Source organism: Pogoniulus pusillus, chromosome 31, assembly GCF_015220805.1.
Source record: "Pogoniulus pusillus isolate bPogPus1 chromosome 31, bPogPus1.pri, whole genome shotgun sequence".
NCBI lineage: Eukaryota > Metazoa > Chordata > Aves > Piciformes > Lybiidae > Pogoniulus > Pogoniulus pusillus.
The window spans coordinates 15,234,872-15,259,870 of NC_087294.1; the positions used below are offsets into that span (position 1 = coordinate 15,234,872).

Consider the following 24,999-nt stretch of genomic DNA (forward strand, 5'->3'; position numbering starts at 1 on the left):
GAGCCCCTGGGACAGGAAAGGTCTAAAGGTGCTGAAAGGTGTCCAGAAAAGGGCCAGGAGGATGAGCAGAGGCCTGGAGCTGCTGTGCTATGGGGACAGGCTGAGAGAGTTGGGACTGTTCAGACTGGAGAAGGCTCCCAGGAGACCTTCTTGTGGCCTTTCAGTATCTGAAGTGGGCTACAAGAAAGCTGGGGAGGGACTTTCTAGGCTGTCAGGTAGGGATAGGACTGGAGGGAATGGAACAAAGCTGGAAATGGGGAGACTGAGATTGGATGTCAGGAAGAAGTTCTTCAGCATGAGGGTGGTGAGAGCCTGGCACAGATTGCCCAGGGAGGTGGTGGAAGCCTCATCTCTGGATGTTTTTAAGGCCAGGCTGGATGTGGCTGTGGGCAATTTGACATAGTGTGAGGTGTCCCTGTCCATGGCAGGGGGTTTGGAACTGGAGGAGCCTTAGAGTCCCTTCCAACCCTGACAATTCTATGACATGGAAAAAGCTGATGGACACTTTGGTATCCAAATTTCCAAACCCTGCCCAATGTTCTAAACACATCCGCTTATGTTTTGTTCAGAGCATTCCAATGTCTCTGTGCCTCATGGAAAAAAACAGATCAGCTACCTCTGCTGTCCTTACTTCAAATCAAGAGCTGAAGGGACTACAGGCGTGCAAAAGCAGGATGAAGGGAGGCTGTGGCCTGCAGAATGTGATGGGCGAGTTATGCTCCTCAGCAACAAGTCCTGTATGAATCTGAACAATGCATTAACAGGAATGGTGACCATGAAAAGGTCATCAATTAAAGGATCGTTTGGGGCAGAAGCAAGCTGAGGAAGTCTCTAACCCAGAGCAGGTTCACAGAGCTGTATTCAGTCAGTTCTAGAAAACCTAGGAGGGCAGAGGCTTCACCACCTCTCCAGCAGGCTCTTCCATCCAAGTTTCTGCCAAATCCCATCAGAGTACTCTGCTGATCTTCAGAGCTGAGGGTCTGGAGTATTTAATTTCTCTGCAATAGAGAAAGTCACAGAAGATGCTTTGCAGTGCAAAGAAGCAGCTCACACAGGAATGCAGGACAGTTGCTGGCAGGAGCCTGCATGATCATAGAATCCTATGCTGGAAGGTGTTGAGAGCAGGGCAGCAAGGCTGGGGAGGGGCCTGGAGCACAGCCCTGTGAGGAGAGGCTGAGGGAGCTGGGGGTGTGCAGCCTGCAGCAGAGGAGGCTCAGGGCAGAGCTCATTGCTGCCTGCAGCTGCCTGCAGGGAGGCTGTAGCCAGGTGGGGTTGGGCTCTGCTGCCAGGCAGCCAGCACCAGAAGAAGGGGACACAGCCTCAAGGTGTGCCAGGGCAGGCTCAGGCTGGATGTCAGGAGGCAGCTGTTGGCAGAGAGAGTGATTGGCATTGGAATGGACTGCCCAGGGAGGTGGTGGAGTCTGTGTGGCTGGAGGTGTTGAAGCCAAGCCTGGCTGGGGCACTTAGTGCCATGGTCTGGTTGGTTGGGCAGGGCTGGGTGCTAGGTTGGCCTGGCAGAGCTTGGAGCTCTCTTCCAACCTGCTTGATTCTATGACTCTATGCCATGAGTCTATGCATCCCAGACATAGCTCCTTGCCTTCACAATAAATTAACACCTGCCTGACTTTAGTCTTAGCCAAACAACAGATATTTACAAACCCAAGATCAAACACTGCAGAAATTGTTTTTTGTTTCAAAGATTTCTTCTGAGAAAGAGTTTTGGTACCAAGAGTGAAATTTCAAGTCTTACAAAAGTTGCTTCTCACTTAGTTTAAGTTCATGGGTGTCAAATAAATAAGGTTGGTTTATCCAAACATTGATATTCTCTCAGGGCTTTATGCAGTGAAAGTGTAGATCTCTTCCTGGGAGTAGCCAAGGTCCTTCAGGTATCTGAAAGGCACAAATTCAGTTCACAATATTAATTCTTTGTTAACCCCCAAGCCCCATCACAGACACAGCTGCAGCACAACTTAGAGAACCATGGAATGGTTTGATTGGAAGGGATCTCAAAGCTCAGACAGCTCCAACCCTCTGCCATAGGCAGGGACACCTCCCACTAGAACAGGTCGCTCAAGGCCTCATCCAACCTGGTCCTGGACACCTCCCGGGAGGTTGTGGAGCACAGAAGCACAGAATGGGATTTTTGATCCCATTCTGTGCTTCTGTGCTCCACAACCTCCCTGGGCAACCTGTGCCAGGGTCTCACCACCCTCACTGCAAATAACCTCTTCCTCCCATCCAGTTTCAATCTCCCCTTCTCAACCCCCAACTTGTTCTCCATTTCATCATTCCCAATACTCACTGCACTCCTTGTTCTGTAAATGGTGCTGGGCCACAGATGCAGATAAGCACTTTGGAATCTTTCCTGCTTCTTTTCACAAACTCAGAGAGAAGAGCTGAGGAAATCTTCCCCTGTTTACCCACCCAGTCCTTCGTAGGTTGTGAAAGGACAAATTCTACTTCAAACCTGGTAAGGAGAGGGGGAAAAAAAGTATTTCATAAAAGATTGCCCCTGCCTAGAAATCTGCCACACAAAATGCCTCTGACTGATGTCTCCTGTGAGTGCTTTCCTGCTCTGCTCTACTCCCACTGCACTGTCAGATTTCAAAGGCACTGAGCTGTTCCTACCAATCAGGCCAAACCACCTCCACCATTTCATCATTTAACCTCATCTTGCAACCACAGAATCATAGAACCAGTCAGGGTTGAAAGGGACCACAAGGATCATCCAGTCCCAACCCCCCTGCCATGCCCAGGGACACCTCACACTAGAGCAGGCTATCCAGAGACTCCTCCAGCCTGGCCTTAAACACCTCCAAGGATGAAGCTTCCACCACCTCCCTGGGCAATCCTTGGGCTGGTTAGTGTGGAGCAGAGGAGGCTGAGAGCAGAGCTCACTGCTGTCAGCAGCTACCTGAAGGGACATTTTGGAGAGGCTGCTGCTGGGCTCTGCTCACAGGTCATTAGTGGTGGAACAAGAAGGAACAGCCTCAAGTTGTGACTGGGGAGGTTTAGACTGGACATGAGGAAATCTGGAAGAGTGGTTAGGCATTGGAATGTGCTGCCCAGGGAGGTGTGGAGTCACCAATCCTCGATATGTTTCAAGTTGGTTTGGATGTGATGCTTGGAGCTATGGTTTAAGGTAAGCCTTGTAAAGTAGGGCTCTGGGTTGGGCTTGGTGCTCCTGAGGAGTTTTCCTACCTGAATGTTCCTGTGACCCTGTGAATACAACAGCACTGTGCTTCTGTGCATCTGTGACCACTGCAAACATCCCTCCCCCTGCTCTCCAGCACTCCTTAAAGCCTTAGCTACAAGCTTCCAGCACTGGGATCTGTCTTTGTGCCCAAGCTGCACAGTCAGCCTAAGGCCCCAGACTTGTTCTCCTATACATGGCATGGTGCAAATTGTTCTCCACAGGACTTTTAAATACCTTTCATCTTTAAGAGCTAATTGTTCTAGTTGGTCTCTCCAAAGTATGTCATCTTCTGTTTTGTTGAAGAAGATCAGCTTCACTGCCCTTGAAATAATCATAATGATAAAGAAATAACTGCAGATTGTTTCTGTATTAAAAGCATCAGTTCCAGAACATGCTTTTCACACCAGTTCCAGAACCAGAATATGCTGCACTATACAGAAGCCTTTTGCACATATTTTTTTGTCTGGTGGTTGTTTTGCAACTCTGCAATCCTCAAATCTCTTTGCCACTAACTCAGTTCCCTTTCTTTCTCGCTGACCCTCAACATTTCCTGGACTTGTGATCACCCAGTCCAACCTCCTTGCCAAAAGCAGCATCACCCAGGGTAGTCCACACTGAAAAGCATCCAGAAGGGCTTGGAAAGTCTCTAGAGAAGGAGACTCCACAACCTCTCTGGGCAGCCTGTGCCAGGGCTCTGCCACTCTCACTCCAAACAAGTTTCTCCTCCTCTTGAGCTGAAACCTTCTCTGCTCCACTTTGCATCCATTGCTCCTTGGCTTCTTGCTGTGCAGCACCCAACAGAGCTTGGCCCCCTCCCCTTGACCCCCACCCCTCAGCTGTTTGCACACATTGCTCAGATCCCCTCTCAGCCTTCTCTGCTCCAGACTCAACAGCCCCAGGGCTCTCAGGCTCTCTGCACAGAGGAGATGTTCAAGTCCCCCATTCACCCTCGTGGCTCTCTGCTGGGCTCTCTCCAGCTGGTCCCTGCCTTGGCAGGGAGGTTGGACTGGATGCTCTCTGGAGGTCCCTTCCAACCTCTAACATCCTGTGATTCTGTGCTTAAACAGAAGTCAAACCTACACAGTTGTAAATCTCCTCAGCCCAAACCCTGTGTATGCACACTGGAATATCTCAACAGTAACAGAAGGCACACAAAGGGAAAGCTCATTAAAAAACCCAAACTACAACAAAACCAAACACCACCAAATGAAACCAAAGAGTAACACTCCCCCCTCCTCCAAAACCCAGACAGAAACCACTAACAAACCCCCCAAACAACAACCCAAAACACCCCCCAAAGACAACACCCCAGCAAACCCAAACCACAACCCTCCTCTGCAGGAGAACTAAACCCCAAACTGCAGTCGAGTCCATTCTATCGCTGGCAGCTACTGATCAGAACACCTCTAAGCTCCCTAAGCCTCTGACAGACTCTGCCCAGCTTTTGGCATAGGTGGATGGAAAATGTTTTCAGAACATTTGGGTTTGTGGATTGTTTTAGTACCACTGAGGCTTGCCCCAGGCCATTTCATCCTTCCTATGGATGGGTCTGTCTTGGAGTGAAGTCAGAAGTGCACATACCGAAGGCAGCTCACTTCAGCCAGAGTAAAACTCAGCAGCTTGACCATTGGTGTGAACCCTGTGCCTGCTGCCAACAAAAAGAGATCTTCTGAGGTCTGAACCTGTGACTTCTTGAAGTTACCTTCAGGATTGCTGACAGAAATAGAATCTCCTTCATCAACAACAAAAAAGAACCAATGTTAATGAGATGAAAACAAGCTAATTAGCATTCTGGCCTCTTTTAAAGGCCCTTTTGTATTGCTTCCATTCAGGACTGGGGCTTTAGCTTGGAGAGGAGGAGCCTGAGGGGGGACTTCATCAATGGTTGTAAAGATGTAAAGCTGAGTGCCAAGAGGCTAGAGCCAGGCTCTGCTGGGTGATGCCCAGTGCCAGGACAAGGAGCAATGGGTGGAAGCTGAGGCAGAGGAAGTGAAGGAGACAGAAGCCTGGAAGAAGCTGCCCAGGGGGGCTGTGGAGTCTCCCTCTCTGGAGCTATTCCAGAGCTGCCTGGATGTGTTCCTGTGTGATCTGCTCTGGGTGCTGCTGCTGCTGTGGCAGGGGGGTTGGACTGGCTGAGCTTTGGAGGTCCCTTCCAGCCCAGGGCACTCTGTGATTCCAAAACCAGACCAAAAATAAACCCAACCCCACCTATACTTACCAATCTGCAGGTGGTCAAGGGCCTGTGTGAACAGTCCAGAGGAATACATTTTAACCATTAAATACAAACATGCACCGTCCTGCTGAGCTGGCTCTTTGGAATCCAGTGGCAGAGAGGGCAGTACAGGTGTGTATGGTTTTACCACCTCAGTTCCTAGACAGAAGAGGGACAGAAGAGTTATTTTATAACTCTGCCTCTGCCTAACCCAAAAAAAGCCCCAACCAAGAAGCTGCATCTCCCACCCAGCTAACAGCATTCCATGCAACCAAGAAGCTGCATCTCCCACCCAGCTAACAGCATTCCATGCAACCAAGAAGCTGCATCTCCCACCCAGCTAACAGCATTCCATGCAACCAAGAAGCTGCATCTCCCACCCAGCTAACAGCATTCCATGCAACCAAGAAGCTGCATCTCCCACCCAGCTAACAGCATTCCATGCAACCAAGAAGCTGCATCTCCCACCCAGCTAACAGCATTCCATGCCTTTCACACAAGTATCTGACTTTCCACTTCATCAGCTCCTATTACAGCAGTCTTCCACTTCCAAGGAGAACCTTCCAGGCTCCTCAGCAAACTGGGGCATGACACCAAGCTGGGGGCAGTGTGGAAGGCAGGAGGCACTTCAGAGAGCCCTGCCCAGGCTGGGTTGATGCCTGAGGCCACAAGGATGAGGCTGAACAAGACCAAGTGCAAGCTCCTACACTTTGGTCACACTAACCTCATGCAACTATACACTGGGGGAGGAGTGGCTGAGAGCAGCCTGGCACAGAGGGACCTGGCAGTGCTGGGTGACAACAGGCTGGGCATGAGCCAGCAGTGTGCCCAGCTGGCACAAAGGCCAATGGCATCTTGGCTTGTGCCAGGAGCAGTGTGGCCAGCAGCACTGGGGATGCCATTCTGCCCTGTGCTGGCACTGGGCAGGCCTCAGCTGGAGCACTGTGAGCAGCTCTGGGCCCTCACTGCAAGAGAGGTTGAGGGGCTGGAGCGGGGCCAGAGGACAGTGATGAGTCTCAGCTTTCCAACTACACATCCTCATGCCTGTAGCTTTCCATGGAGTTGTTGTGACCCAGGTGCAGGACCTGGCACTTGGCCTTGTTACACTTCATACAGTTAGCCTTGGCCCATGGGTCCCACTGCAAAGCCTCCCTACCCCCTAGCAATAGAAGCCAAGAAGGTCAACAGTTTCTGGAAAGACAGAGACCTGCTGGAGAGTCCAGCAGAGAGCCACGAGGGTGAATGGGGGACTTGAACATCTCCTCTGCAAAGAGAGCCTGAGAGCCCTGGGGCTGCTGAGTCTGGAGCAGAGAAGGCTGAGAGGGGATCTGAGCAATGTGTGCAAACAGCTGAGGGGTGGGGGTCAAAGGGAGGGGGCCAAGCTCTGTTGGGTGCTGCACAGCAAGAAGCCAAGGAGCAATGGATGTAAACTGGGTCCAAAGTGGAGCAGAGAAGGTTTCAGCTCAAGAGGAGGAGAAACTTGTTTGGAGTGAGGGTGGCAGAGCCCTGGAGCAGGCTGCCCAGAGAGGTTGTGGAGTCTTCTTCTCTGCAGACTTTCCAAGCCCTCCTGGATGCATTTCAGTGTGGACTACCCTGGGTGATGCTGCTTTTGGCAAGGAGGTTGGACTGGGTCATCTCTGGAGGTCCCTCCCAACCTCTAAGGTTCTGTGATTGTGTGTCTGTGTCCAGCAGAGTAAGTGGCAGCCACCTCACCAGCCAGCTTGGCAGCAGCATTCATTCATTCAGTCAGTTCATTATTAGGCACTGACTGCGATCCTGGAAGGATTTCCTAGCAGGGGATCAGTACCCACAGACTTGGCATTCCCCTAAGTCTCTGCAAGTGACTTTGTGGCTCCATTCTCAGTTTTCCTTACCTGCAATGAGCTGTTTGAGGTAAACATGGTGTCCAGTGGGAACCTGCAGATGTGTGCTCTTAGGCAACATCAAGCACAAGAGCCTGGTGTCGTGGGTAACTTCTGCCTTAGAAACCAACTTGCATCTTCTGTAGAAGAGTCCTAAAAACATGATGTAACTTAGTACTTGTGCCTCAGTCTGTCCTTTTCTGCTCTTCTGTTTCTTTGAAGAGTGAAGAGAAAGAGCATTTCACTGCACACACTAGAAAGGTACTTCCAGAGGGCTGCAGCAGCTCTGCTCTGAGCACAGGCTGAGAGAGTTTGGGCTCTGCAGGCTGGAGAAGAGAAGGCTTCCAGGAGACTTTGGAGTGGCCTTGCAGGATCTGAAGGGGGCTACAGGAAGGCTGAGGAAGGACTATTGACAAGGTCTCGTAATGCCAGAATGAGTTTGAGGCCATTGCCCTCGTCCTGTCCCTGCAGCCCTTTGCAAACAGTCTCTCTGCAGCCTTCTTGCAGCCCCTTCAGGCACTGGCAGGCTGCTGTTAGGTCTGCCCAGAGCCTCCTCCTCTGCAGGCTGCACACCCCCAGCTCCCTCAGCCTGTCTCTGTAGCAGAGCTGCTCCAAGCCCCTGAGCATTTTCATGGCCTCCTCTGGACCTGCTCTATCAGCTCCAGGTCCTTCCTATTCTATTCCTAGAGCTGTTCAGGATAGCTGTTAAAAATCAAACAACAAAAACCAAACAACCAAACAATAGAACACAAATCCAAAGCCAAACTACACAACCCCCCACAACCTTCCAACAGGCTCAGAACAAGATAAGTCCCTCACTCTAGCTCTGCTATGACAGGGCACATCACTTACATTGGAAATTGTCTCCCTGGCAAAGCACTCAGGATAAAATCTCTACCCAGCCCTGAACACTTTCATGTAGAGCCTCTCAAAATTTGGCAGGTTCACAGATGAGAACACTCAAGCATAACATCCTTCTAAAGGCCAATGCACTGAGGCTAATTTCAGTGAAGCATTTCTCCTGTCCTCCCCTGAAAACCACTCCAGTCACCAGCACAAACAGCAGAGCTGCAACTTGGGAAATTACACAGAGAGCCTGAGGGAGCTGAGGGTCTCTAGTCTGGAGAGAAGGCTGAGGGGGGACCTCAGGAATGGCTATAAAGATGGAAAGGTAAGTGCCAGGAGGACAGAGCCAGGCTCTGCTGGGTGATGCCCAGGGCCAGCACAAGGGGCACTGGGTGTGTGTTGAGGCAGAGGAGGTTCCATGTGAACTTCAGGAAGATGTTTTTCACTGTGAGGGTGACAGAAGCCTGGCAGAGGCTGCCCAGGGGGGCTGTGGAGTCTCCCTCTCTGGAGCTATTCCAGAGCTGCCTGGATGTGTTCCTGTGTGCTCTGCTCTGGGTGCTGCTGCTGCTCTGGCAGGGGCTGGACAGGATGAGCTTTGGAGATCCCTTCCAGCCCCTCACACCCTGTGGTTCTATTGAAAAATACACTATGAAAGTGGATGACTCAACAGTCCCTGAGACTCTCATAAGGATGATCACACTGTAGAGAAGCTAAAGGTAGCTGAACAGATGTGCCTGTAGATCTGCCTTTCTGTGCCACAGGAATCACAGAATGGTTTAGGTTGAAAGGGAGCTCAAAGCTCAGCCAGTTCCAACCCTCTGCCTTATGCAGGGATACCTCCCACTACAACAGGTCGCTCAAGCTCCTGAACACCTCCAGAGAGGTTGTGGAGCACAGAAGCAGAGAATCTTTGGTCCCATTCTGTGCACAGAGGTGAAGGTCTGACTACAAAGAAATGAAATCCTGGGAGAAAATAAATAGGACCTAACAAAGGAGAAAATAAATATGACTAACAAGCTCCAGAAAGGTCTTCAAGCAGCTGGCAACATAGCTGTGAAACTGCTTACCTCTGTCTGTGCACCTGATCACTGTGTTATGACTCTCCAAGGGATGGCCCAGAACGTTCCAGTGAATGTTACCCTTTTTCTTTAGGGCAATCTCCACTTTCCCAACTTTTCCAGCAATATTTACTAAGAGACAAAAGGTTTCACAGTTACTTTTAGCTACACTTTGCACAAAGCAACCAAGTCACTCAGCCATTAGAATGACAACTCAGAGTGACTTTACCCACGACACTTCAGTGCCTGGAGAGTTTCTCAAGGCACAAAGAACTGAAACAGTAAATTCTACCATCAGATTGAAAGTGCTTCCAGCTCCCACTTGCTAACATTTGACAGTGCCTTTAAAACAAGCACTGCCTTAATACTGCACAATGAATGCATCTCACTTACTAACTGTATTCAGCTTCACACAGCCTTCCTGGTCAAATAAAGAATGCTCATGAATTCAGAGTCCTCCTGGCCACCAGGACCATTTACTACCTCTTTTCATTCCAAGGCCACTGGAATGAGTAGCTAAATCCAAGACAACCCCAGGCTCAGCAAAGAACAGCTCCTCAACACACAACAGAATTAGCTTCTAATCCTTTTCATGCTCAGTCATGAGCAGAGGGATCAGAGCACCAGCAGCTTATTACTTCCATGGGCCCAAATGCCAGGGTTTAAGAAGCAATAACAATTCAGTGTCATGGTTTGATTTGATTGTGTCAGAACCTGCTGGTGAGCAAAGCTGCAAACTTATCTGATGAGTCAGAAAAATGAACTGAAGCTCCAAAATCTGATATGAGAAGAGATAGAGAAGTGCTGCAGAGGAAGGAACTTACCAGCCACATCTTCTTGGACTGCATGCATCAAGTCTGAAACAAAAAGTCCATGTTAAGCAAAATGAAAAAGAGATTCTGGCAGTCATATATGCAGAGAGTTGAAGGCCAGGAGGAGTGAGTGACCTAGTGAGCCTACAGCCTTCATCTGGCCATGGCACTTCACTTATCATCTGATGTATTAGGCTCACAGAAGCCAAGAAGAGAACCATTTCTCTCAGTACTTATAATGGATGAGTCATGCAAAGCTACCAGTCTGCATTTCTCTAAGTCCTTCCACTTGGCCCTTCCTGAATGAGGGCATTTTAAAACCCTTCAGTTCAGACACTTTGTACATTCATCTCCTGCCACACTTCATTCCAGGTGTAACAAAATAAGTAGGTGCTAAGCCAGTGGAGTGAATTGGGCTTTGAGGAAGATTGGCTGTGACACTTAGTGCCATGGCCATAGAATCACAGAATCAAGCAGGTTGGAAGAGAGCTCCAGGCTCACCCAGCCCAACCTAGCACCCAGCCCTGCCCAGTCACCCAGACCATGGCACTAAGTGCCCCAGCCAGGCTTGGCTTCAACACCTCCAGGGCCAGCGACTCCGCCACCTCCCTGGGCAGCCCATTCCAATGCCAATCACTCTCTCTGTGAAGAGCAGGTCTGGTGGATGTAGTGGTGGTTGGGTCCTAAGCTGCATTTTGATAACCTCAGAGGTTCCAGCCTCAATAATTCAGTGACTCACTAATTCCTTTCCATCAATCATCTCTTAATCAAAGAGGAATAAAATATTAATTGCTATGGAAAAAGGCACACAGTTTGATGAGAGGATTCAATACAGCAGAATGCAAACTCAGTGCTTTCAACTGCAGCATTCAGTACCCACCAAGCTGTAGGAGGTAGGAGAGGTCCTCCACGAGCAGCTCTGCCCTGAACCGTTTGTCTTGACAGTCAACAATCACTGACTCTGCATTCAAATCCTTTCAGAGATGAGGGGGGAAAAGAAATTCATTAAAGATTAATAAAGCTCTCCCCAAAAGCTGGATCACAACTCCCAAAAGCTGGATCACAACTGGATTTAGCCATCCTCCCTTTCAACACATACCCCTTACCTTCTTCTTAGCATATATGACGACAGTGACCGAGGCCTCTGTCTGGAACCAGTCGTAGCTGAAACCAAAAAGCACAGTAAAGGGAAAACAATAAACCACTTCCTCTGGGGATACCAAAACATATTCAAGGAGCAGCTTTCAAGCAGAGCTGCCTTCAGGCCAAGTACAGAGATACTTTCAAAGGCAAGTATGGAATCACAGAATCAAGCAGGTTGGAAGAGATCTCCAAGATCATCTGGTCCAACCTATTAGTAGGTGATTCAGAATCATAGAACGGGTGAGGTTGGAAGGGAGCTCAAAACTCAGCCAGTTCCAACCCCCTGCCATAGGCAGGGACACCTCCCACTAGAACAGGTTGCTCAAAGCCTCATTCAACCTGGTCCTGAACACCTCCAGGGAGGTTGTGGAGCACAGAAGCACAGAATGGGAGCTGCCAGGTGCAGGGGGATCACAGTGTGTGTGTGGGAAGAGGGCTTAGGGCTTGTTTGCATCCTGGGGGAACCTGAATGCAGCTGCCACTTCCTAATAGATTCCAGGCTGAAATGAAGGCCTTTCCCAAGGCATGCCACTCCATTTATGGATTAATGAACTAAAACAAAGATTCAAGCTGGATGTTAGGAAGAAGTTATTTGCAGTGAGGGTGGTGAGACACTGGCACAGGTTGCCCAGGGAGGTGGTGGAGCACAGAATGGCATCAAAGATTCTGTGCGTCTGTGCTCCACAACCTCCCTGGAGGTGTTCAAGGCAAGGCTGGATGAGGCCTTGAGTGACCTATTCTAGTGGGAGGTGTCCCTGCCTGTGGCAGAGGGTTGGAACTGGCTGAGCTTTGAGCTCCCTTCCAACCTGGACCATTCTATGAAGTAAGGAGCCCATCTGGAACCCCTTAGGAGGAGATTTGTCAAGAGGCAAGGATGAGAGGCCTGAGAGCATCAGCTCCATGTATGTGTGTGATGCAAGGCAGAGCAAGCCTTAGAACCACACAGAGCTTTGCAGCAAGCAGAGCCTCAGCCTCCCAGCTTGGAGGAGGATGGCAGTGATATGTCCTCATTCAGCTGAAACAGCAGGAACTAAGCATGCAACTAAGAACTGCCCAGAATGATGCCACAGAATGGTCCCCAGCCAGTGAAAGACAAAGGTTTACCTTGGAGTTAAATCTTTAGCAGAAGCAGCCACTGCCACCTTCTCAGGGAGCAAACCTACAGAGCAGAGTCAGAAAAGTAGCTGCTGTGATGCTCATTCAATAGAAATCATGGACAGCAGTGCCTGGAACGTTCTAAATAGCCCTCCACAGCCTTTAGAGGGAATCCTGCCTCTTTGCTCTCCTCAGACCCCACCTGCAGTCCTGGGTGCAGTTCTGCAGCCCCCAGCACAAGCAGGACATGGAAGTGTTGGAGCCAGTGCAGAGGAGGCCACCAAGATGCTGAGAGGGCTGCAGCAGCTCTGCTCTGAGCACAGGCTGAGAGAGTTGGGGCTGTGCAGCCTGCAGAAGAGAAGGCTTCCAGGAGAGCTTGGAGTGGCCTTGCAGGATCTGAAGGAGGCTCCAGGAGGGCTGGGGAGGGACTATTGACAAGGTCTGGTAATGGCAGGAGCAGGAGGAATGGGTTTGAAGTGGCAGAGGGGAGATTGAAAGTGGCTGTTAGGAAGAAGTTGCTGCAGTGAGGGTGGTGAGAGCCTGGCACAGGTTGCCCAGGTTGGTGGTGGAGCACAGAAGCACAGAATTTGATCTTCAATCTCATTCTATGCTGCTGTGCTTCACAACCTCCCTGGAGGTGTTCAGGACCAGCTTGGATGAGGCCTTGAGTGACCTGTTCTGGTGGGAGGTGTCCCTGCCTATGGCAGGGGGTTGGAACTGGCTGAGCTTTGAGCTCCCTTCCAACCTCACCCATTCTATGATTCTATGTCCATGGGACCCAAGGGGATACACCCACAGGTTCTGGCAGATGAGGTCACTGAACCACTCTATTGTATCCCAATAGTCATGGCAGGCCAGGGAAGTCCCAACTGACTGGGAAAGGGGAAACAGAACCCTCACTGCCAACAAGGGAAAGAAGGAAGAACCAGGGAACTATAGGCCTGTAAGATCATGGAGCAGATCCTCCTGGGCAGAAGCAATGAGTGATAGAACAAGAAGGAATGGCCTCAAGCTGTGACTGGGCAGGTGTACATTGGACATGAGGAAAAATGTTTCCATGGAGAGAGTGGTCAGGCACTGGAATGAGCTGCCCAGGGAGGTGGAGGAGTCACCCAGCCTGGATGTGTTTCAAGGTGGTTTAGATGTGGTGCTTGGGGCTACGGTTTGGGTGAGTCTTGCAGAGGAGGGTTCTGGGTTGGTCTTGGTGACCTCGAGGAGCTTCTCCAACCTGGAGACTTCTGTGACTCTGTAAGCACAGCAACCCAGCAGCACCACCAACACAGAGAGACAGCTCTGCTCTAAGCCAATCTGTCAAAGCTGTTTGATCATTCAGATGGGGAAATTAATGCCAGGCAATTAAAACTCACTGGAATTGCTTATTCTTTGCTCCTTAATTACCTCTATGTACACACCATCTGCAGCTACCAAGGAAGCTAAATGACAGAGCAGTCAGATCACTGTGAAAGAAAAGCAATCACCTGATGCTAAAAGCCTTCTGAAGGGCTAAGTCTCCCTTGGAGGACAGAGATGCTTAGGTTGACCTTGGTGGGTAAGAGACTTCCCTGCTCAGTCACATTTGCTCTTGCAGTGTGTATGAAGCCTAAGACCAGACAGGACCCAAGACAGAAACCTAAGACCAGACAGGACCTAGAACAGAAACCTAAGACCAGACAAGACCCAAGACACAAACCTAAGACAAGATAGGACCTGCCCTTCCTAAAGTCCCTCGGGCTGGGCCTGACCCCTTGGCCATGCTGCAGGTGCTCTGTGATGGCACTCATACCTCTCTTACCTATACTACTCCACTTCTAAACACTAAACTTACAACACCTGATCAGGATTTTTGCCTCCTGTCATTTCCACAGCTCACTGAAGTCTCAAGACCAGATTCAAGCATGAAGACAGACAGAAGCCTCACAAAATCTCGTTTGAGAATACTCAGTAAGTTCAAGATTCAACTCCTCACTTCACTCCAGGTGAATACTTACCATTAAGTTGTTTCTTCTCTTCAGAGAGAGCAGAAGAAATCTCTACAAGCACCAGAAAAAGCAGTGAGCATGATGGGAAGAAGTGGCAGCAGAGTACTCACATGCACCACACTAAAGAAATAAGCCAAAGGAAGGATCTCCAAATGAACCTTTGAAAACATGAGACTGAGCAGAGAGGTTCAGCAGCACAGGAGCAGAGAGGGGCAGATACCACAGGAGCACAGAACAACTGAGGCTGGAGCAGAGCTCTGAGGTCATCCAGCCCAGTCTGTGACCTAACACCACCACAGCCACCAGACCATGGCACTGAGTGCCACAGCCAAGCTTGCCTTAAACACCTCCAGGAATGGTGACTCCACCACCTGCCTGGGCAGTCCATCCCAGTGTCTAATTCCCCTTCCCATCAGGAAGTGCTTCCTAACATCCAACCTAACCCTCCCCTGGCACAGCTGCAGGCCATGCCCTCTCCTCTTGGCACAAGTTGCCTGGGAGCAGAGCCTGACCCCCACCTGACTACAACTTCCCTTCAGGTAGCTGCAGAGTGAGCTAAGGTCCCCCCTGAGCCTCCTCTCCTGCAGGCTAACCCAGCCCAGCTCCCTCAGCCTCTCCTCAGCAGCCTTCCCCTCCAGCCCCCTCCCCACTCTCATCGCTCTCCTCTGGCCCCGCTCCAGCCTCTCAACCTCTCTCTTGCAGTGAGGGCCCAGAGCTGCTCACAGTGCTCCAGCTGAGGCCTGCCCAGTGCCAGCACAGGGCAGAATGGCATCCCCAGTGCTGCTGGCCACACTGCTCCTGACACAAGCCAAGATGCCATTGGCCTTTGTGCCAGCTGGGCACACTGCTGGCTCATGCCCAGCAGTCTGTAACCCAAGACACAAATGAATGCAGCACTGATTAAGATTCCAAAAGATTATTTATGGTTAAAAAAAACAGTGTGACAAATGACTCAGGGCAGGCAGTGCAACAGCTCTGGCACAAACATTAGTATTGTTGTCTTCTGCAACTGCAAACTTCAGACTGTAACTGCCCTGTGCTCTGCACTGCTCAGGCCACAGCTTGACTGCTGCATCCAGTTCTGGGCTCCTCCATTGCAGAGAGATGTTGAGGTGCTGGAAGGTGTTGAGAGCAGGGCAGCAAGGCTGGGGAGGGGCCTGGAGCACAGCCCTGTGAGGAGAGGCTGAGGGAGCTGGGGGTGTGCAGCCTGCAGCAGAGGAGGCTCAGGGCAGAGCTCATTGCTGCCTGCAGCTGCCTGCAGGGAGGCTGTAGCCAGGTGGGGTTGGGCTCTGCTGCCAGGCAGCCAGGGACAGAAGAAGGGGACACAGCCTCAAGTTGTGCCAGGGCAGGTCTAGGCTGGATGTTAGGAGGAAGTTGTTGTCAGAGAGAGTGATTGGCATTGGAATGGGCTGCCCAGGGAGGTGGTGGAGTGGCTGTGCCTGGAGGTGTTGAAGCCAAGCCTGGCTGGGGCACTTAGTGCCTTGGTCTGGTTGATTGGCCAGGGCTGGGTGCTAGGTTGGGCTTGCTGAGCTTGGAGCTCTCTTCCAACCTGCTTGATTCTATTTTAGATCCTGTTTTATAGAGGCCATGTTTGGGGAAGTGGAAGAAACCAATGTGCTCTTGCTGCCCCCTTCCATGAAAACCAGAAGATGAGTGCTTCACCCCTGCTCTTCTGACTCCTCCCCTGTGCTCTACATCAGAGCAGCCAGAGCTAGAGGTAAAATGCCACTGTGACAGAAGTGAAGGCTCCTGGAACAAAGCACCAAGCATACAGCAGTGCTGGATTACTGAGGAGGTGACCAAGAATTGCCTTCATCAGAGGCTCTCATACTGTGCCAGTCTAAGGTAAAATCAAAACACTTCACAAGAAGCATGGCAGAGTTCAGCCCCAGTTGTTGGTTGAGTTTATATCTGGGTGCTCTGCTATGCACCAATCCAAGCTTTCTGCCAGGACTCCTTAGGGGGAGAGCCTGAGGCTCTGGGGCTCCGTAGCCTGGTGAGGAGACTGAGGAGGGACCTCATGAATGGTTATAAAGATGGAAAGGTGAATGCCAAGAGGACAGAGCCAGGCCCTGCTGGGTGATGCCAGTGCCAGCACAAGGGGCAATGCATGGAACTGAGAAATAGGAAGTTCCATGGAAACATGAGGAGGATTTTTTTTCCCTGTGAGGATGACAGAGGCCTGGAAGAGGCTGTCCAGGGGGGTTCTGGAGTCTCCCTCTCTGGAGCTATTCCAGAGCTGCCTGGATGTGTTCTGTGTGATCTGCTCTGGGTGCTGCTGCTGTGGCAGGGGAGTTGGACTGGATGAGCTTTGGAGGTCCCTTCCAGCCCCTCCCATTCTGTGATTTTGTCCAAGTAAATTCAAACTAAAGGACCCAATAAAGTGTTCTGGAAAGGGTAACAGCCCATAACATGCAGTCAGGTATCTCAACACACATGCAGCTTGCCAGACCTTTGCCTGGTGCCAAAATCACCAGACTGAAAAGTGTCTTGTACTTCAAGATCAAAGAACTGCCTAAGACAGTTTGTCCCCTGGGGTCAGGATCTAGGGAATTATATATATATGTATATATTTACTCAGTTGGTTAGTTATTTCCCTCTCCCTCTATCTCTCTCCCTCTCCTTTTCTCTTTCTCTCTCTCCCCCTTTCTTTCTTCCTTTCTCTCTCTTCCTCTCTCCCCCGCTTCCTCTCTCTCTCCCCCTTTCTCTCTCTCTCTTGCTTTCTCTCTCTCTCTCTCTCCTCCTTTCTCTCTCTCCCCCCCCCTTTCTCCCTCCCTCTCTCTTGCTCTCCCTTTTTCTCTTTCACTCTCTCTCCCTTTCTCTCTCTTGCTCCCTCCCTCTCTCTCTCTTGTTATTTGTTTATTCCTACACAGATGTGCACATAACCAACTTGTGTTTTCAGCTGACTGCAAGCAAAAGGCAAAAGGTGCACTCCATCCCTTATAAAACCAGGCACAGAAGAGTTTCACCTTCAGCTACCTGCTACAAAAAGACTGAATACAAGCAGCAGGCCTCCTCTCTCTGCAGGGATGGAGACTCCTCATGAGTGTGAGGATTTAGGACCTCTCAGAATTCCCAGCATGACAGAAGTTATGTAATCTTTCAAAGTCTCACCTTTTGGAGCAGCAGCAGGCTTGACAGCCATTCTCCCAACAAGACATTGCTTCAGCATTGATTCATAGTTGACCCAACGATGAACCTGTGTTGACACAAGAAGTTTCTACCAGATTTTGGAGGTCTCTTCCAGCCTGGTTGATTCTGTGATTCAATGATTTGTAATTCTATACCACAGGCCACCCCTTGAGTGCTGTGTCCAGTTGTGGGCTCCTCAATTCAAGAGAGATGTTGAGGTGCTGGAAGGTGTCCAGAGAAGGGCACCAAGGCTGTGAGGGGCCTGGAACACAGCCCTGTGAGAAGAGGCTATGTTACAACCAACCAGACCATGGCACTAAGTGCCCCAGCCAGGCTTGGCTTCAACACCTCCAGGCACAGCCACTCCACCACCTCCCTGGGCAGCCCATTCCAGTGCCAATCACTCTCTCTGACAACAACTTCATAACAACATCCAGCCTAGACCTTCCCCCACACAACTTGAGGCTTTGTCTGCTTGCTTTGCTGCTGGTTGCTTGGGAGAAGAGCCCAACCCCACCTGGCTACAGCCTCCCTGCAGGCAGCTGCAGGCAGCAATGAGCTCTGCCCTGAGCCTCCTCTGCTGCAGGCTGCACACCCCCAGCTCCCTCAGCCTCTCCTCACAGGGCTGTGCTCCAGGCCCCTCTCTTAAGAGCAGCACCTCCAGCTGTTGAGACAGCTTAGCTTTACTGCTATGTGTGCTGAAAAACAACCCTAATAGTATGGTCAGATGGAAGAATCCCTCTGACAACAGAGTCCCATCCTGAGCAGTAACCTACTGCCTTTCCCCAAGACACAGGAGACTTCAACCCACTGTTTCCACTGGACTGCCCTAAAACCCAGCCCAAACCCTATGAGTTTGTCAAAATTCTTTTTGCTGCCAGTTGCCATTTGCTGCCCTTTGCTCTCACCTGATCAAAGAGATCTGTCCCATCAGCTCCTGCTGCTTTCATCAGCTCCTCCTCGCCACCAGGATGATACTCCATGTAGGGGGTGACATTGTACACAAACCCTGCAGGAAATGGGACACAATAGCCTGAGCAGCATTTCAGACACAACCCTGTGCTGGGTGCAGCAAGAGCAGTGTGGGCAGTGTGGGAGGGATTCTGCCCCTTGGCTCTGCTCTCCTCAGACCCCACCTGCAGTCCTGGGTGTAGTTCTGCAGCCCCCAGCACAAGCAGGACATGGAAGTGTTGGAGCCAGTGCAGAGGAGGCCACCAAGATGCTGAGAGGGCTGCAGCAGCTCTGCTCTGAGCACAGGCTGAGAGAGTTGGGGCTCTGCAGCCTGCAGAAGAGAAGGCTTCCAGGAGACCTTGGAGTAGCCTTGCAGTATCTGAAGGAGGCTCCAGGAGGGCTGGGAGGGACTTTTTAGTTTGTCAGGTACTGATAGGACTGGGGGCAATGGAGCAAAACTAGAGGTAGGCAGATTCAGACTGGATGTCAGGAAGAAGCTCTTCAGCATGAGGGTGGTGAGGCACTGGCACAGGTTGCCCAGGGAGGTGGTGGAAGCCTCATCCCTGGATGTTTTTAAGGCCAGGCTGGATGTGGCTGTGGGCAACCTGACATAGTGTGAGGTGTCCTGCCCATGGCAAGGGGGCTGGAATTGGATGATCCCTGGGGTCCCTTCCAGCCCTGACATTTCTATGATTCTATGATTCCATGATTCCAAGTACTCTCCTTAGTATTTTCAAGATCAAACTTATTCCTAAGTCTGAAATGCTGAAGTCTAACCACAGGAAGTAGCATCTGAAGAAGGCAGCTACAGATACAACTACAGACACACTGCTGGGAGCAGCACTGCTGCAGGCCTATCTAGAAGAATGACTGAAGACTGGAGAGCAGCCAGGCAGAGAGGGACCTGGGGGTGATGGTAGATAGTAGTGTGCCCAGGTGGCACAGATGGCCAATGGCATCCTGGCCTAGATCAGGAGCAGTGTGGCCAGCAGGACCAGGGCAGTCCTTCTGCAATTGTGCTCAGCACTGCTCAGCCCACACCTTGAGTGCTGGGTCCAGTTCTGAGTCCTCTATTCAAGAGAGATGTTGAGGTGCTGGAAGGTGTTGAGAGCAGGGCAGCAAGGCTGGGGAGGGGCCTGGAGCACAGCCCTGTGAGGAGAGGCTGAGGGAGCTGGGGGTGTGCAGCCTGCAGCAGAGGAGGCTCAGGGCAGAGCTCATTGCTATCTGCAGCTGCCTGCAGGGAGGCTGTAGCCAGGTGGGGTTGGGCTATGCTGCCAGGCAAGCTGCAACAGAAGAAGGGGACAGAGCCTCAAGCTGTGCCAGGGCAGGCTCAGGATGGATGTTAGGAGGAAGCTGTTGGCAGAGAGAGTGATTGGCATTAGAATGGGCTGCCCAGGGGAGGTGGTGGAGTTGCTGTGCCTGGAGGTGTTGAAGCCAAGCCTGGCTGGGGCACTTAGTGCCATGGTCTGGTTGGCTGAGCAGGGCTGGGTGCTAGGTTGGGCTGGGTGAGCCTGGAGGTCTCTTCCAACCTGCTTGGTTCTGTGGTTCTATACAGAACAATATCTGAAGATCACAGGCTCACAGGACGTCAGGGGTTAGAAGGGACCTCTGGAGAACACTGAGTCCAAACCCCCCCCAGCAGAGCAGGATCATGCAGTCTAGCACAGGCTACACAGGAATGCATCCAGATGGGTCTCAAAAGTCTGCAGAAGAGGAGATAAACAACATTACCAAACAGGAAGCTACCAGCAGGAGAACTGTGCCACTGCTTTCACAAGAAGCTTGTAACACATTAAGAAGTAGTCATTAACAGCTTTAGCACTGGGCCAGGATCAAACAGATTTGGGACAATCTTAGATGGTTAAGAACAACCACTCCAGATCACAAAGGAGGGATCTCTGTGTATTCTACTGACCTGTCTTCCAAAGGATGCAGTAACTATGCCATCTTGTGTGCAGCACCGGTAACTGCATGCAGCACAATGCTACTATCGACATCGGTAAGGCCTGAAGGGTATTTGTCACACGTTCAATTTACCATTTAGCTTGCAGGAGCCAAAGCAATGCCACTTACAGAATCATGGAATGGTTTAGACTGGAAGGGACCTCAAAGCTCAGCCAGTTCCAATCCCCTGCCATAGGCAGGGACACCTCCCACTAGAACAGGTCACTCAAAGCCTCATCCAGCCTGGCCTTGAACACCTCCAGGAAGGTTGTGGAGCACAGAAGCACAGAATGTGTTTGAAGACCAAATTCTGTGATTCTGTGCTTCTGTGCTTCTGTGCTCCACAACCTCCCTGGGCAACCTGTGCCAGTGTCTCACCACCCTCACTGCAAACAACTTCTTCCTCACGTCCAGTTTCCATCTCCCCTCTGCTAGCTCAAACCCATTCCTCCTTGTCCTGCCATGACAAGACCTTGTCAGTAGTCCCTCCCCAGCCCTCCTGGAGCCCCCTTCAGATCCTGCAAGGCCACTCCAAGCTCTCCTGGAAGCCTTCTCTTCTGCAGGCTGCAGAGCCCCAACTCTCTCAGCCTGTGCTCAGAGCAGAGCTGCTGCAGCCCTCTCAGCATCTTGGTGGCCTCCTCTGCACTGGCTCCAACACTTCCATGTCCTGCTTGTGCTGGGGGCTCCAGAACAGCACACAGGACTCTGCTCTTAACTCTCTGATACTCCACTTATGCCTCCAAATCCCCCCAGCTGTTCTCTCTCTTCTCAAATCAAAACTTCAATCACTCTGTGACTCTGTGACAGCATAAGTCCATTTTTCAGAAAAAAGAACAGGCCTCCCCAGCCAATGACTCTCTTTAGCTCTTCTCCCACAGCAGTTTTGCTACTATGGGTAAAAGAAGCCCATAGGAAATTAACAATCCCTTCACTGTGTCCCAAAGGCAGCACTGAGCAGCACCTTACCCACACTTTTCAACCCCTGCAGTACCCAGCAGAGCTGCCCTCACAGAGCCTTGCTGCCCTTCTCCAAACACCTTCCAGCACCTCAACATCTCTCTGCAATTGAGGGCCCAGAACTGGACACAGCACTCCAGGTGTGGCCTGAGCAGTGCTGAGCACAGGGGCAGAATAACCTCCTTTGTCCTGCTGCCCACACTGCTCCTGAGCCAGCCCAGGATGCCATTGGCCTTCTGTGCCACCTGGATGCACTGCTGGCTCCTGTTCAGCTGCCAACCAGCACCCCCAGGTCCCTCTCTGCCTGGCTGCTCTCCAGCCACTCTGACCCCAGCCTGTAGCACTGCATGGGGTTGTTGTGGCCAAAGTGCAAAACTTGGCAATTGGATTTGTTCAAACTCCTGGCACTGGACTGTGCAACCTGCCCAGGTCCCTCTGCAGAGCCCTCCTGCCCTTTCACACATCCACACTTGCTCCCAACTTGGTATTGTCTGCAAACATATGCCAGATTACAGCTGGCCTAAATACTGAAGGTGCATAATTGGAAGTGTGGCTCTCGTTGTTGATGTTTGTCTGAGGTTTGTTTGTTAGGTTTTTCTTGCTGCTTCTTTCAGTTCAGAAGAGAGAGAGGCCAAAAAGAAAAAGCAGAAGAAACATCACAGCAGCTAACCTCTTATGCATATCCAGCAGTCCTCCTTTCTGTTGTGTTTAGCAAGCTCATCTTCTGTCACTTCAATGAGCCTCCCTTTCAAACCAGTCAAGTCCTTCCCACTTTTAGTTAGTCGAATCCAATCCATAAGACTCCTTCCTGGTTTCAGAGGTACCTGAAAAATAGTAGATGTACAAACATTCTTAAGTTCTAAAGCAGGGAACAGCCATTCAGCACACTTTTCCAAGCTCTCCAGGAAGAACCAGGCAAACCAAGAAATAACACAGTTCATATTCATTACTGCTATTTGGGAGTCCTGCACTCAGCCATAAGGGTGCTGAGGGGAGCATCATAGGGGAGCACTGTCCCACAGGCAAGGGAATTACTGAGCATCAGCAAACAGCTCTTCCCAAAGCAAACTGCAGATACCAAGTCCTCCTCTGGTGGCAAAGTTTTGATCAGCACCATTTGAGTACTGGCATGGAATGATCTGAGACAAAGAGGAGGGATTTGAAAATCATGTCCAGCTAGGACACGCTAAGGAAGTTCACCTTCACTACACCCACAGAGACCTTCTGAAGCCCTACAGCAACTGGAAATCTCACCCAGAGAAAGCTGAGACTTCAGACTTTGAGTTTACCAGGCAGGTATTAGCCATAACCTGCCCAGAAAGGCAAAGGAAGACCTTTAGGGTGTCCAACACCTTCCTTTTCAACAGCAGCACCACACACCGAGCACGCTTTGGATCCAAACTCTGCCAGCAGAGAACAGGGGAAAAGGGTAAAGGCTCCTGGTCTTACAAAACCACAGCCAACACAGCAAGGAGCAGTTTAAAGAGCACACAGACCCGCGCTACTGTAGCCTAAGTACAAGCCTGCTTTCCAAGTGAAAACACCAAAAAACCCCGAAACAACTCCAAAGATGAAGACCCAGCACGTAAAGCATAAGCTGCACAGAGCAATTGCAAGCTGGACGTCTCCATCTCTGCGCAGAAGGAGCCCCGGGGAAGCCTTGGGAAGGCAGAGCAGGAAGCTTTGCCACCACTGCCCCTGGAAGGAGAAGCAGCAAGCGGCGCCAGCGCAGCCAGACCCGGCCCGGAGCCCTGCTGCAGCCGCTGCGGCCCCCGGCGCCGGCTGCAGTGCGGAGCGCTCAGCCGAGCGGCCAGGGGCAGCCCCGCGGCAGCTCCCGAGCGCGGCCAACCCACGCAGCTGGCCGGAACCCCGCGCGCACAACGCGGGCCGAGAGACCCCAGCGCTGAGCCACAGGGAGCCCGAAAGAAGCTGAACATCTTCCTTGTGCGGAGCGCCGGCGGGAGCTGGGGCTTGGAGCGGAGATCCAGAGGTGACCTGGCTCATGTTTGGCAACACGCAGGGAGTGGCCGCAGCAGGCCGGAGCCAGGCTCCGCTGGCTGGTGCCCTGCCAGCACAAGGGGCAAGAGGCGGGAGCTGAGGCGCAGGAGCTTCCACGGGAACCTGAGGAGGAAGTTTTCCCCTGTGGGGTGACAGAGCACTGGAAGAGGCTGCCCAGGGCGGCTGCGGAGTTGCCCTTTCTGAAGGTACCCAAGAGCTGCGTGGATGTGTTCCTGTGTGCCCTGCCCTGGGTGCTGCTGCTCTGCACGGGGCTGCACTGGATGATCTCCGGAGGTCCCTTCCCGCCCCTGGCGTTCTGTGATTCCATGACCGCCGCATCGCACCGGGATCGCGGCCCCTACCCGCGCCGACCGCCGGCAGCTCCGCAGGGCGCCGGGCAGCGGCAGACCCCGGCGCTGGCTGCCGCTGACTCTCCCCATCGCAGTCCTACCTTGGCACGGCCGCTCGCAGCCACCCGCTGCTGGGAGCTGGGCGCAGGGAAGGCCTGCGCAGGGACGTTCAGCATCCTGCCGGGCCAGGCCGCGGCCTGCGCCCAGCGCCGGGCGGGAGGGAAGCGCTGTGCAGCAAGGCGCAGGCGCCGCGCCGGAGGGAGGGAGGCTGCCGCGGCCGGGCGGGGCTCAGGCTCCAGCGGGGCGGCCTGAGCGCTGTTCGCGGTGGCGGCTCCGGAGGAGGCTGCTGGGCTCGCAGCGGGAAGGAGCTGCGGAGGGGACTCCGAGCGCCCCTCGGCACTTCGGCTCCGGTTACACTCGGGTTTACAGCATTAACCAGGCTGGAAGAGACCTCTAGGGGTCCAGACTGTCACTGAACCCTTCTAAGTAACTAAGCCATGGCACTAAGTGCCCCATCCAGCCTCCTCGTAAGCACCTCCAGGGATGGGGACTCCACCACCTCCCCGGGCAGCCCATTCCAATGGGCAGTCGCTTTCTGCGAAGAATGACTTCCAAACATCCAGCCTGAACCTGCCCTGGCACAACTGCAGGCTCTTCTTCCGTCCCTGGCTGCCTGGCAGCAGAGCCCAACTCCACCTGGCTACAGCCTCCCTGCAGGCAGCTGCAGACAGCAATGAGCTCTGCCCTGAGCCTCCTCTGCTGCAGGCTGCACACCCCCAGCTCCCTCAGCCTCTCCTCACAGGGCTGTGCTCCAGGCCCCTCCCCAGCCTTGCTGCCCTTCTCTGGACACCTTCCAGCACCTCAACATCTCTCTTGCCTTGAGGAGCCCAGACCTGGACACAGCACTCAAGGTGCGGCCTAACCAGTGCTGAGTACAAGGGCAGAAGGACTTCTCTGCTCCTGCTGCCCACACTGCTCCTGAGCCAGCCCAGGATGCCACTGGCCTTCTGTGCCACCTGGACACACTGCTGGCTCCTGTTCAGCTGCCAACCAGCACCCCAAGGTTCCTCTCTGCCTGGCTGCACTCCAACCACTCTGTCCCCAGCCTCTAGCACTGCTTGAGTCTCCCAGTGCTAGTCGTGGTGCTGGAGCCTGAAGGCTGTAACTGGCATTGTTGCTGCTGCTGGGACTCTGAAGGTGAGAGCTGCTGTGTGGTAGGACCGTCCTTCCTGCAGAGCTGTGTCAAGCCCACCGGGAGCAGATGTGACAGGGCAAACGTTCCAGGGATGCTGTGACAGCCTGAGCCGGCCCAGCCTGCAGCAAGGCAGACACGCGAGCACTCCAGCAAGTACACAGGTAAGATGTGCCATGGGCTGGGTGATTGGACAGGGCTGGGTGCTAGACTGGACTGGATGAGCCTGGAGGTCTCTTCCAACCTGCTTGATTCTATGATTCTGAGATGCA

General features: G+C 52.2%; 1 protein-coding gene across 3 annotated transcripts; it reads right to left on the reverse strand.

Annotated features, from left to right (window-relative positions):
* Positions 1 to 1,681: 1,681 nt before the first annotated feature.
* On the reverse strand, positions 1,682 to 23,771 carry LOC135189166 (cytochrome b5 reductase 4). Of its 3 annotated transcripts, none has more exons than XM_064169242.1 (16): positions 23,637 to 23,771; positions 21,858 to 22,011; positions 18,244 to 18,344; positions 17,318 to 17,402; positions 14,213 to 14,254; positions 12,234 to 12,288; positions 11,093 to 11,150; positions 10,867 to 10,960; positions 9,999 to 10,031; positions 9,184 to 9,306; positions 7,283 to 7,423; positions 5,415 to 5,567; positions 4,778 to 4,844; positions 3,431 to 3,517; positions 2,303 to 2,467; positions 1,682 to 1,890 (listed from the first exon to the last, which is right to left on the reverse strand). In XM_064169242.1, exons 1-16 carry the CDS (start codon positions 23,709 to 23,711, stop codon positions 1,836 to 1,838), a joined length of 1,488 nt encoding a protein of 495 aa, XP_064025312.1. In that variant the 5' UTR covers positions 23,712 to 23,771; the 3' UTR covers positions 1,682 to 1,835. The 3 variants fall into 3 exon arrangements, with proteins under 3 accessions (XP_064025312.1, XP_064025310.1, XP_064025311.1); XM_064169240.1 differs by having other exon boundaries at positions 4,778 to 4,928; XM_064169241.1 differs by lacking the exon at positions 14,213 to 14,254 and having other exon boundaries at positions 4,778 to 4,928.
* Between the last annotated feature and the right edge of the window lie 1,228 nt (positions 23,772 to 24,999).